The 13,413-nt window shown below is 51.3% G+C and overlaps 1 protein-coding gene and 1 pseudogene across 1 annotated transcript in view; one reads left to right on the top strand and one right to left on the bottom strand.

Moving 5' to 3' along the window:
- Positions 1-4,761: 4,761 nt before the first annotated feature.
- On the top strand, positions 4,762-4,881 carry LOC112475491 (annotated as a pseudogene).
- A 3,031-nt stretch (positions 4,882-7,912) lies between these two features.
- NMUR1 (neuromedin U receptor 1) overlaps positions 7,913-13,413 on the bottom strand; it is an 11,547-nt gene continuing 6,046 nt past the window's right edge. Inside the window, exons 2-3 of the mRNA XM_015585374.2 lie at positions 10,907-11,795; positions 7,913-8,542 (exon numbers count right to left, since the gene is read on the bottom strand). Coding sequence (XP_015440860.1) covers positions 8,160-8,542; positions 10,907-11,795 — 1,272 coding nt within the window. The 3' untranslated portion in view covers positions 7,913-8,159. The remainder of the gene's footprint in view (positions 8,543-10,906; positions 11,796-13,413) is intronic.

The following is a 13,413-nucleotide window of genomic DNA, read 5'->3' as shown; positions in this document are numbered from 1 at the left end:
GGTTAAAAAAAAAAAAAAGGCAAGCCTCCAAGAATTCCTTCTTTTTCTTTTTATTGTTTCCTTCACTATGCACTTTCAAATAACTGATTTTTTTTTTTTTTTTTTTTTTTTAATTCCACAACCGACTGCTCAAATGGAAGTACACAGGGCCAAAATAAAGGCCCTTTGGCCCGGTAAGGAAAGAAGACACCTACGACTCAAGTGTCTTCACCTTTCCACACTAAGAATTCAATGTTAACTGGAGCAGCTTCCCTCTCTGACTCCATCGACATTTACAACACATACGAGCCTCAAGGCAGAACCCATAACCATCAATTCCCACGTTAGTCCGCAGTCTCGGCTCTGACGAGTCCTACTTTAAAGGCACCGCCGGTGCAGGGCCCCGCCCACCCGCGGGCCACCGCGCGCTGCAGACGCGGCCTGGACGCCGCTCGGAGGAACTCGCAGCGGCCTGGGGGCGCCCGCAGACGGGTAGCGCCCTCCCAGTAGCCCCCCAAGGGTCGCGACCCCGGCGGAACACAGCCCGGAAGGCGAAGTCACCCCGTCGCTCCTTCGGCCAATCAGAGCCCGCGCCGCCTCTGAGCCAATCCCGAGCCGCGACCCCAGAGAGGAGGCGGGGCCTCGAGCGGGCTCTGCACGTGCTACTCCTGGGCGCAGGGCAGGCGTTTCGGTCCCGGCGGCGCGGCGCTTGTGGCGACTTTCCGCCGTTGTGTTCCGGCCCGGTGGCCCATCGTTCGCCTCAGGTTGGCCCGGGAGGAGGCGCAGGCCCCTCCAAGTTCAGGGGCGTGGCGGGCGGTCACACAGCCCGTCGCTCTCCTACCCGTGGGGCGGTAGAAAGTAAACAGCGGTCATAAAAACAGCCATTAATTGTGGGCTCGCGAGCCAGGGTTGGTTCCTGGCGCTCACCGCCGTTAATCCGGTTAGGCCGTCGCCCCTCAGTGGGGTACGTGTTAGTACTACCGCCATTTTCACCCTAGAAGGAGACCCGAACCCCAGGCGGTGGGACCAAAAGATTTGGCCCGCTGCCCACCCGCTTTTCAAGGTGTCATCGAAGCAGTTAGCGATAGCATCATGGTTATAGCTAAAACTTATTAATACCTGTTTTGTGTCAGGCATTGTACTGGTAGCTTTTTCGTACCTTTTATCATGAACTTCTCAAACTCGTAAGTTATATATTAGTAGTTTTGACATTTAAGGAAATTGAGGCTCACGGTGGTTAAGGCTCTCGTCCAGGGCTACTGATTTTCATCCTCAGTGACTTAATACTGTCTCTTAGTTGTATTTGAGTTAAATCATTAACATGCTCTGACCATCAGCACCAGTAGACTCAACAGTAGGATAATCCTAGGAATTATCCCCACATTGGGGTTCGAAAAAGGGCACTTTGGGATATGTGTGTTTTGGGGGATGGGCAAGGGTAGTCCTGAGTAAGGGGCCCTGCCCTGGGCCTAGCTTCTGAAAGTCCCAAACTGGGGAGGAAGGAGAATTAGGAAGAAAGATCTACCTACATATTTTAGATTTAGTACCTCACCAAATACTTTTACCTAACTTACTTTACAAGACCCACCTAATTTTTTAAGAAAACTGATCAAGGACAAGTAAAAAACTCCAACCATTTCACTTATGAACAAAGAAGCAAGGTTCAAGGTTCAAATAAAATATTAGCAGGTTGAATCAAGTAATAAATATAGTAGAAGAATATTGACCAAGTAGGACTTATCTCTGGAATACAAGGATGTTTCAAGGTAAGGAAATATGTCAAACTAACAGACGAAAAACGTAATGTTTTAGACAAAGCTTATCTGTAAAAATGTGAAATAAACAATTACAAAAATTAAGCATTTTAATTAAAATCAGTAATAAGATATGAATGTCATTCTTGAGGTATCTGGAGCAAAATCCATAAATGAAATTAAGACATGTTTGACCCCTTTACAATTTAAAATTTGTGGATGGGAGAGTCTCTTTTTAAAAAATTGATAAGGAACAATTTGGGAGGAAATATTTGTAACATAACAAAAATATCAGATTATGAAGGAACTACAATAAGAAAAAGACAAATAGAAAAATGGGCCAAGGATTTGAACAACAATTTTCAGAAGAAATTTAGCATATAAAAATACGAAGAAATGCTCTACAATCATTAGGGAAATAAAATTTTTAAAATAAGATACTGTTTTTGTATTCATTGATCAATAAATTAAAACATCAAACAAGTGTTTCAGGATTTTAGGGAAAATCCTGGTAAAACTACAAATTGTTATACTGTAGAGGAGGAAGTAGATCTTTTTCCTCCATCCTTTTAATTTCTAGGGTAGGACCCCTGTAACAAAAGACAGATTAACAAGAGGAAAACATAAAAACATAGAATATGTTTTATGTGACATGAGAGCTTTCGTGGGGAAACGAAGGCCCGAAGAAGTGGTTAAACTGAGTGTTTTTCTGCTAAGTTTGTTGAAGAGTCGAGAGTTGTGGAAAATATGATGGGATGGAAAGGGGCATGAGCTAAGTGTAGTAAACAGTGGGAACCGCGATGCCTGTTTATTCAGATGCCTCTCAGTGTCTTGCAGATAAAGATGTCTCTTTCTTCCACTTATACAGGGACACCTCTCACATGAGGGTCTCATGACCTGCTTCAGGGGAAGGTCGGAAAGTCCTTCCTACACCTGCCATTTCCCAAATTCCTTCAGCTTAAAACATTCACTATGCCAAGGAGCCGTATTTGAGGGTAATGTGTCCTGAACTCCCTCATTACAAACACCTGGAGAGAAATTTGGTAATTTCCAGTCGAGGTAAAATTCTTATTCCTTACATTTAGGAATTCCACTTCTAGGTATTTAAGCTAGAGAAGCAGTCACTGATGGAGAGACAAATATGTGAATCTTTACTATTACAAACTTTATGAATATTTTATTATGGATATTTTTGAATATACCTTCAATAGAGAATAAAAAAATAAATCCCTTTTTACCTATCACCCAGCTTCAAAATTTCAATATTTTTGCCATCCTTTTTTCAGTTATTCCCTGCTCCACTTTTTTCCTCTCCCTTTTTTTTCTTTTTTTGCTTGAGTTTTTAATGTGAATCCTAAGCATCTTATCATTTTGCCTGTCAACACTTCATTATGTACCCCTACAGGATATTAGTCTCGATATCATCTAGTATCTAGTCTGTATTCAATCCTCTGTCTCAAAAACATCTTTTCACTGTTGTTCTGTTTGAATTAGGGTTCAAAAATTTCCACACATTACATTTGGTTGAAATGTCTTAAATCTGTTTAAATCTATAATAAAGAACCCCCTTTAAGTGCTATTTTCTTGTTGAAGAAACCAAGTTATTTGTCCTCTAGAATTTGTCCTTATTCTGGATTTGGCTAATATCTTTGGGGTGTTTTGAATACATCCTTCCATCGTCAGTGTTCTTGTAAACTGGTAGTTAGATCTAGAGGCTTCTTTAGATACAGGTTTAGTTTTTTTGCAAGAAGATTTCATGGTCGGTGCTGGTACTTCTGTTTCATCCCTCCAGGAGGCACGTAACATCTAGTCCACTTTTAGTGATGTTAAAATTGATCAGATGCTTTGAGCGCTGTCCGCGTCATCCATCCATTATAACCCGAGACCTTCTACCAGTTGGTTCTAGGCAGTTGTCTTATAAAGCAAATTATCGAAGACATTTCATTATTCACCAATGGGGGGAGGGGATATGTATGGGGAAATAATAGGAATCAGATTGCCAAAATGTTAGCAGTGGTTAATTTAGGTGTTAGGAATAGAAGTCATTATTTTCACTTTGTGTATTTAATGTTTTTCGAATTTGCTAAAATGGAAAGAAAAGAAATCCTGCCTACACGTATTTAATGAAGGTGAGACAGGGAAACGACTGGAGGGCAGGTTTCAGATCCAAACTTTGGGAAGGGCATCCAGGGGAGTCCAGAGGACCAGGGCAGTGGACCCAGACCACAGCCTGCTTTGCTTCGTTTTTGCCTGTCCAGTGTCCCCTCCTCCTGGCAGCCTTCGTTCCCTTTAGGGTCTCTGCTCTCCTCCCCTGGATTCAGTTGTGGAGGAACTGTCATCAAGATGCTCCACCCTCCCCTGGCCAAAGCTTCGCAGCCAGTCAGACCCCTTCTCCCAGGACTTTGGGTCTTAAGCAGCATCACCTCCTCCTGGAAGCCTTCCTTCTACTGGGGCAGGTGCCTTTCTTCTGTGCCTCCAGAATTCCAGCTGTCAGAGCTCTTACATTTGTACACACCCGTCCTAGCCTCGTATAGTGTGTGGCACATGGTGCTCAGTAGATGTTAGCTGAATGAATGATGTCCACGTTGTTTAGAGTTGATGAAAATACTTGAATGTTAGATCAAAAGATCCCAGATACTCTGGTAGCAGCTTCCAGTCCCCCCAGTCCAGCCCCAGCCTGTGGCCACCTCTCCTGAGCCAGGGTACTCTCACACTCTTACCTACCAGGTATAGCCTTCCCTGAATCCCCACCGTCCCCAACCTGGGCCTTGGCCTCTGTTCCTGAACAGCTCCTAATTGTCCTGCCCTGCCCTGTGCTGAAACTTGAAAAACGGTGAGGCTCAGGTGTTGCATTTAAAGAGGCCACACCCACACAAAGGGACATTTACCTTAGAGAATAACTACCATCTAAACCTTGTAGATTTGGGGACCTGGGCACCGTGGAAGGATGCTGCTGTCAGTGTTGGCCGCTGAGTCTCTCACATGTATGTGTGCAGGTACAAGGCTGCACTTTATTTAAAAATGTCAGGTCTACAGCCATGCTACCCTGAACAAGCCTGATCCTGTCTGATCTCGGAAGTTAAGCAGGGTCTAGTCCTGTTTAGTACTTGGATGGGAGACCACCTAGGAAGACCAGGTGCTGTAGGTGTAAACAAATTTAAAAATAAGGGATTGCAAGCTGACAAGGTCCTTGCAATCTGTGAGGTCAACCAAGGGTTGCCTCACCTAAAAATAAAGTCAGTACTTTCTAGTAGGGTCTAACTGTGGCCTAAAGCCATCCTGACCTTTCTAGTAGGGTCTAACTGTGGCCGAAAGCCATCCTGACTTTTAAGAGTAATTAGTGGCCGAGCCAGGTTCAGACCCGAGCAGCCTGACTCTGGAGTCCTTGCTCACCACCTCTACACCCTATTGCTTTGTCAGTAGAAGCACATTCCAGTTCTCTTCTTGTGCTGAAGAGGGTCAGACTGTTAGAAGAATGTAAATGTGTTTCTAAGATCAAATTCTTTAAATCTCTGTTCCCATCTTTCTTGCCTCTTAAAAAAAAGAGTGTTAAAAACAGAATGAGAGAGAGAATGAAAATGATTATTAAGTATTACAGATTGTAGTTTGGGATTTAAAAAATAATGACACTATCTGCTTATCTTAGAAATGTGTAAAGATAACCACTAGTAGAACAAACGGAATATGTAGTCTTCACACCAGTGGATGGATGGATCTGTTAAGATTCTTGGTTGCAGACAACAGCAAATGACTCTGGCCAGGTCAAGCAGAAAAAGAATCTGTTGAAAGGCTCTCGGTAACTCAGAGTCACCAGGAAGGCTGGAAAAGCTGACAGAGAACACGGGCAGAAACCAAGAGAGGATGGGCAGCAGGAGCCCCAGCAGTGGCCTGGACAGGGTGCTGCTGTTAGAACAGCCTGGACACGTCCGCCCCTGTTGTCGTGGGTCTCAGTATCACTTGCTCCTGGTAGGAGTCCCGTTCCAGGTCACCCGGGCTGGCTGTGTGCAAGTCATGGACCAGCAGCGGAGAGTGTCTGGACCCCGTCTGGATTCTGTAGACTGGGCTTGGTCTCCCACCAAGAGTCACACACTGAAGGATTCCCCTCTAAAGGAAAAGGAGTTCAAACACTAGGGAGCCCCGCTCCCCCGCAAAACAAGGCAACTCCTCTCTACAGGAAAACTTGGCGGATCCGTTAGGAAACAAGAATGGGAGAGGGGAGACTCTGGGAAGTGAATGAAATGAGATATCGGGACTGGTTTGAAATACTGTCTGACTGTATAAGGATGGACGTGAAGTGCTATGTGCTTTACATTTCCTGAGCAGATACTCAATAGAAGGAAGGGTGGGCAAATGCAGCTTTGTTTGATGAGACTTATCTTGGGCTTTGAACTGCCAAAAAAAATAATTTTTTTTTGTCTGAGAAGGAAAAGGGGATTCCAGTATGTTCACCTTGACCCTCAGAAATACTGGCAGAGAGGATTGTGTGATCTGTGACCGTGGGATCTATGACCCATCAGAGAGGAAGTGAAGGTCGGAGGAAGCTGATGGTTTGGGAGAAATCAAAACAGTCAGGAACTCAGAAGACCAGACGAGCCTGAAGAATAATTCATCACGGGGACAGCAGAATCTGAGAGCAGGAAGCAGACAGTCACGATCGAGTTCACGCTTCCCGAAATGGAAGTATCCCCGGAGGTCCTGGGAGCGAGGGTTAAGGAGAGGTCTTTGGCAAGATCAGGAGCTGATGTCAGGGCAAGAGTGGGTCATCCACATGGATTCGATGTCACACGGGCTAATGGCAGGAGCGGAGCAGACAGAGAGAAGAGAGGGCCCAAAATCTCGAACATGAGAGGAGGAGGGATGTGCGTGACAGGAGCCCCAGATGAGCCAGAAATTTACAAAGAGTCAAGGACTCCTGGCCTGAGCATAGCACTGGGCACCCAGGGTAACGCTGCCCCCACGCGGAGCAAGGCAGGAGAGTCAGCTGCAGAGGTGCCCCTCCTGGGACACAGCCATCTTGCTGGCTGCCCCTTCCACCTCCATCCGTTTTCCTCAAGGGCTGAGCCCAGAGCCACTGTTTCCATTTTCCAGGGTAAGCAGTGACCTGTGACAAATGGGACCTATCCACTGACATGCTGTGGAGACAATGGAGAGAATACATCAAGTGTACACTAAGGAGTCTTCTGATAACCGCCCTCCCCCGCCTTCCCCCGTCTCCCCAGCATGTCCCTGCAGTACTAGGCCTTTCATAAATACACACTGACCCAAGTTCCTCAGGAGCATAAGTCATCTTGTCATTCAAGAGAGGCCCCCGGGGATCCACAGTTTGTCTTTGGGAAGAACCGCAGGCTCCAGGCTGAAGTTCAGGGTCTGGCCGCACACCACCCTGAGGCTCCCTGGGAGCTCATTTCAGAGGCGACACTGGGCGCTCACAGCTCTACACAGCCTCTTGCAAGCTCCTTTCTCCGAAGAAGCCCCCCACCCCCGTCCTGTCTTATGTACACTTCTTGGTTACCTCTGGGGAGTAAGTTGTGGGTGGTTTATTTCTTTTCCTTTAGATTTAACCCTTTCTTTTAAAAGATTGAGGTAAAAGTACACATGACATAATATTTACCATCTTAACCTTAAACGTACAATGCAATGTATTTTTTTAAGTATGTTCACATTGTCGTGCAAACCAGTCTACAGGTGGGGGTGTGGTGCACATGGAGGTTAGGGAGGGAGCTGGGGTTGGGGGTGGTGCGGGTGTAGACAGAGTAATTTCCGCCCAGGTAATCTGAGAGTATCTGTTGCTTTGGTTACAGCCGTGACTTATGCACACGCACAGAAAACCACAGCTAAGTGCCAAAGTGTGACACTCAGAATGTCAAGGCCCCCCTTTCATTTTGCAAAGAGGGGACAGAGTCCTGGAAAGGTGAGGCGATTTGCTTAATGCCACACGGCAAGGTGGCGGCAGGGCTGATACTGGAGCCAGGTCTCCTGGCCCCCTGGCCCCCCTGCCCCCTGGCGCCCCTGCTACCAGCAGCACTGCCAGGCAAAGATCCCGGAGCAGAATAAGCTGAGCGGCGGGGCCAGGGAAGGGTCGGGTCCGAGGAGGGTCCCAGGTGCAGCCCAGGAGCTGGAGAGGGACAGAATGGGCCAGAACATGCAGAAACTAAAGAAATGGTAAGGCCCCACGAAAACACTTCAGAAACTGGCGGCGGGGGTGGGGGAGTCTGATCGTGATGCTAAAACAGGGAGGGACTGGGGCCTGGACGGCAGATGGCAAACTTACATCCCTTCCAGACCCAGCGGGGACAGGAGTCACTGAGGTGGCAGAAGTGGGGACAGGGCACAAAGGGTATGAAGACATCCCCTCCGAGGAGGGCAGCTATGGCTCCCACAGCCGCACGTGGCCCTCCTCCAGAGGGAGCTGCTCCGAGGCCCCTCTCAGACAGGGTCGGTCTCTTGCCGCCCCTCTGGATCACCGTTCTCAGCCAGAGGGCGGGCCCTGTTGCCCAGGGAGCCCACATCACAGAGAGTGCTGCCTGTGGTCACCTTGCTGAGGCGGTGGGAGCTGCGGCAGGGTCTGCAGTGGTGGCACCAGGTCCCCAAGCACAGGGCTTTCCAGAAGCTGTTCCGGAAGCGGCTGGACATGAGGCTGTAGAGCACAGGGTTGGCAGCTGAGCTGAGATAGAAGAAGACGCCGGAGATGACATGCACGTACTGGAAGGCCAGGTGCAGGCCCTCGGTCCAGTGGGACACGAAGCTCCACATGAGGCGGTCGATGTGGAACGGGGCCCAGCAGGTGGCAAACACCACGACCAGTGCAACTGCGGGAAAGAGAAGGGAGACCGGGCGTCCGCCAGGGCCCTCTCAACTGCCTTCCCTGCCTCAGCTCGGTCCGCCCGTCCTCACGTCCTCTCCTGTCCCACAGGCCACTCGTGCCCATTGCTCATCTTAAAGTTTCTGGAAGTTTGCCTGCCCTGGACACAGCCCTTTTAGAGCAGCAGCTCTCGCCATTGCAACTGACTGGACAGCAGAACTCCGCCCTGTCCCCGGCCACGGCTGGCTGGGCCAGGTATAGACCCCTGAGCCCAGCTGGCCCAGCCTGATTGTCACACCATGGGACTTGGAACTGGGTGACTCTTAGCTGTGGCTGATGAGGCCCGGTGTGACACAGACTACGGGGCTAAGGGCCACTCTGGGTGCCCACTTGGAGGCCATGCTTGCTGATGCGTAAGCAGAGAGAAGCAGGGCCCATGTCTAAGCAGCAGTAGAAGGGAGGTTATGGGGCCAAAGAGATCGAGACAAACACGCGCACCCCACATTTTCCTGCCTTGGCTCAGAAGCCTCCCCAACCCAGCTGCCAGCTCTCCGAGGCCCGGCTGAACACCCTGCCCCGTGCTGACTCCCCATTACTTGAGAGCCCCCACCTCCACGCCCCAGCAAAAGACGGGACAGGCTGGCCAAGCCCTCGCTCTTTCTCCAGAGCGTCCCTCCATCACTGGTCTGAACCAGCCACGCCCTTCTTGGGTCTCTGTCACCACGTCTGCCTTAATTGTCTGTTTCTTGTTTCTCGTGTTTGACTCAATATCTTTCCCTTGCAGTGTCTTTCCCATCACATGCCGGTGTGGTTTTTCTCATAATCCCAGATTCCAATGTCACCAGCACACAGCCTGGTGCACAGTAGGCCTTCAGAAAGTGAAGGTGGGGGAGGGAGGAAGGAAGGGGGGGAGTCAGAGCCCTAGGTCAGCAAGGAAGGCAGCCTTAAGGAAACACCCACTGCCCAGGGTGACAGCCATCCCAGCTGAGCAGACTCGGACCCCGTGGGATGGGGGAGTAGGAGGCAGGGGCAGGGCTGGCCGGGGCAAGCTGGTCTGCAGTGCAGGCTTCACAGCGCAGAGCTGGGAGGCAAGTAGAGCTCCGGGGTCAGTCCCATCTTGGGGGCTGAGAGTGATGCCACACTCTGGGACCCTGTTCCTGGGGGGCAAGAGGACTGGGTCTCTCTCTGAGAACGGGCCAGTTTCCAGCTGGCAATACTACCAGGGCTTTGAACAAGGCCTCACCAGCCCCATCCTGCCCCGGCTCACCTCACCTACCTGCGTCAGGCCCTGCGCATATGGGGCGGGATGAGGGGGGGAATCAACGCTTGGCTTAGTATCAGTTTGCCCTGCTTCCCCAGGGCCACTGCTTTGGAAAAAGAACCAGGTCTCGGCCACAGTAAGATTCAGAACCTTGACCCAGTCGGGGATGCCCTGGCCAGGCCCAATCCACACACTGCCCTGATTCTCCGACACTCTCCACACCACGCCTCACAAATGCGCCTCCTGACAAGTCTCTTTTATAGACAACGGTCCCTGCCGTGGTTCCCAGGGCACTGCAGACATAGACGGAAGGAAGTCATTTTCTTGCCTCTCTAAGCACTCTCTTCCCTTCTTTTGGAAGCTTTGCTCCCTCTGATCCCACCACGTGGTTCCAAGGGGGCTGCTCACTTTAGCATCCTGCCACTCAGGCTTGGGGACGGGCCATGACCTAACCCCACCAATGACAATCCTTCCCTGGAACTTCTCCATAGCCAATAAGAAAAGAGGGCGGTTCCTTCCTCAGGAGAACAGAACTGTGTTCCCCGTGGCCATGCCTCCCAGACTGCAGTTGGGAAGGACAGAGCCAAGACAAGTCTAGAAGCCAAGATGAGAGAGCTGGAGGGTCTAGATCTCACGAATAGCTCTGTCATCCTGGAGCAAAGCCACGTGTCCACGCCCTGTTTATGGTTTGGTGCTGTGAGCCAGGGCTGGCTTCATGGATGTGCCACCTGTGCATCTGCATAGTGCACCAAGACTAGAAGGGTCCTGGGCTTGGCTTAACGCTCTACTATTGCTATCTTGACATTCTTAATAATTTTTGAACAAGGAATCTGAATTTTTATTTTGCACTGGGCCTCACACATTATGTAGCTGATCCCGCCATGGGCCATTAACGTTTATCTTTGGTGTGAGTTTCTCGAAGAGTAATTGAAAAGAGTACCCCCGTATGCATGCACACACAAACACAAGGCAGGGGGTGGGGTGTGACTCCAACCTCACACTCAGCCTCCCTCATAAACCCAGACACTCCGCCCCTTCCCCCAGGCCCTGGAAGCCCCAGCCTCATCCTCAGTGCCGACTTCAACCCCTCTTTCCAGCAGCAGCACTTACACAGCATCTTGGTCACCTGCCTCCGACTCCTATCCTGCAGGCGCCAGAGCCTGCGGCTGTCGCTGGCCCTGGCCCTGCTCTTGGCCCCCTGCCTGAGCAGCAGTAGCTTCTCGTGCCGCAGCCGCAGCCCGATGAGCAGGTAGAGCACGCTGATGGTGGCCATGGGTAGGCAGAAGAAGAGCAGAGTGGTGGTCTGCACGACCAGGTTGTAGAGGGCCCGCGGGCGGACCAGGGTGCACACGGCCGAGCCGGGCACCGTGCCCCGGCAGGGCAGGTCCAGCTGCTGGATGCCGTGCAGGCTGGAGTTGGGCAGAGAGCAGAGCACGGCCAGGCCCCAGACGGCCCCTAGCACGCGACGCACGTGGGTCCGAGTCACCACGGACCTGGCCTGCAGCGGGTGCACCACAGCCACGTAGCGCTCCACGCTCAGGGCAGTGACATTGAGCACGGAGGCCAGGCAGACTGTCTCAAAGAGCAGCGTGCGGAAGAAGCAGCCGCCGGCGCCCAGCAGGAAGGGGTAGTTACGCCACATCTCATACAGCTCCAGCGGCAGGCCCACCAGCAGCACCAGCAGGTCCGACACCGCCAGGCTGAACAGGTAGTAGTTGGTGGGCGTGCGCATGGCCTTGTGGCACAAGATGACTGTGCAGGTCAGCCCGTTGCCCACGGCGCCCACCACGAAGATCAGCAGGTATGTGACACAGATGGGCACGAACAGCTCCGTCTGCTGGGGCCCCAGGTACTTGAGTCTCAGCTGCTCGTCAGTCAGGTTCAAATCCTCAGGGTCAAAGAGCCCCAAGGCCCTACTGCCATTGCAGAGCACTGGACTCCTCGCATCCCTTGGGGACATGTCTCCAGGGAAGATGGAACAATTGAGGCAGAGAGGAGCCTGTGGAACGGAAGGAGGAAACACCCAGAAAAGTCACTCAGGGAACCCTGACTCTGTCGTAATTCATCAAACCAAAGGTGCCATCGACACCAAAGAGATTATTATTTAATGTAGCCCCGAGAAAGAAAAACTCTGTCATCCACCGTAAGATGCTTTACAACTTCAGCGATGTAAAAATGTGCATCTTAAAAATGATAAAAAGTGGACTACCATTTTAAGTGTTGCGATCTATTTAAACCTTTGAATGACGAATCCTCTCGAGCAAGGGCTTTGCCATCATCCGTCTCCCGGTGGATCTCTCCGCCCTTCCAGCCATGGACTGTGGGAAAGGCACTCAGTCTGGGCATGCGTGAAATGGGTACCACGTGCAGCATCACGTGGTCTTTAAGGACAAGGGCTCTGGAAGCACCTGTCTGGCTTCAAATCTAGGCTGTAGGACCATTTGCCTGGTAACCTGTCTGTGGCTGTTTCCTTACTGTAAGAATCCAGGGAGTTTAATCCCTGAAAGATATGAATGCGAGGCCTGCCTGACGCGCAGAAGGGGACTGAGTCACTGCGGGGATCAAGTGAGGGAGCGAAAGGGCTGAAACCTGTAACGCTGACCCCAAAGCCGGTTGGTTCTCCTTTCTTGTTTTCCATCACCTGAAATATTTGAAATTTAAATATTTGACACTCTTGATAATGCCAGTTCTGGGGTTCCCTGTCCTCTCTGGCTTCCTATCTCTGCCTGTCCACTGGATACAGTGGTTAAGGACCCAGGCCATTGGGCTAAACAGATTGGCCCGTTGTCAGATGCCAGCTCTGCCACGCTCTAGCTGTGACCTCGCCTTACTGTGCCTCAGTCTCCTCATCTGTGAAATGGGGGTGTGGAGAGAGAGCCCGCCTCATAGTCTCGGTTTAGATTAAACGAGAGAACACACGTACAGTTCTCAGGAGCGTGCCTGGCACATTTCAGGGGCTCCGTTTCAGTAACATGATCCTTACTCCCCGTGTGGGAACGGAAGGGCAGTCCAGGGACAGGGCGCAGGGGCTGGACGGGGTTCGGATGCCTCCGGCAGCCGCCCTCGGCGAGCAGCCCCGAACTGTCCTCCTGAGCCTGTTCCCCAAGCCCACCATCACCCCTTTCCTCGGAGCAACACGGATTTTCAAGCTTGGTTCCTGGATCCTCTCCCTGTTCCTTCAGCCCCGTGGCCCCTGTACCTGCGCACCCGCCGTTCAGCATTCTTTTCCATTCTTCAATCTCCTACACCCCGACTAACTTCCTCCTCTCCAAAGCCTCCACGCAGAAGTCCGCCCCAGCCTCCCCGCCTCTCTCACACCTGATCCCCGCATTTTAGCATCCGGGCGCATTTTCATCCTCTCAGACGTGCCTCTCACCCCCGTCTGCACCCCCACCCGCGCTGGTGCGGGAGCCACGGGAGGGAAGCTTGGGGATGAGCCGTCTGGAGGCGCCGGGAAGGGTCGCCGCGCGGAGTCCCCAGCCCCGCTGCGCGCGTGCCCTGCAATAAGACAGAAATAACCCGGAGACTGCGGATCTCCCGGAGAAGAGGGCGCCCCAACAAGGCCCTCCTACCTCTACTGCCCTGGAGAGACCCAGCCCACGCGCTCCTCCTGCCTC

The sequence above is a fragment of the Pteropus alecto genome, unplaced genomic scaffold (genome assembly GCF_000325575.1).
Source record: "Pteropus alecto unplaced genomic scaffold, ASM32557v1 scaffold110, whole genome shotgun sequence".
Classification (NCBI taxonomy): Eukaryota; Metazoa; Chordata; class Mammalia; order Chiroptera; family Pteropodidae; genus Pteropus; species Pteropus alecto.
The sequence above is the reverse complement of the archived record's forward strand: the minus strand, read 5'-3'. Positions and strand labels throughout refer to the sequence as shown.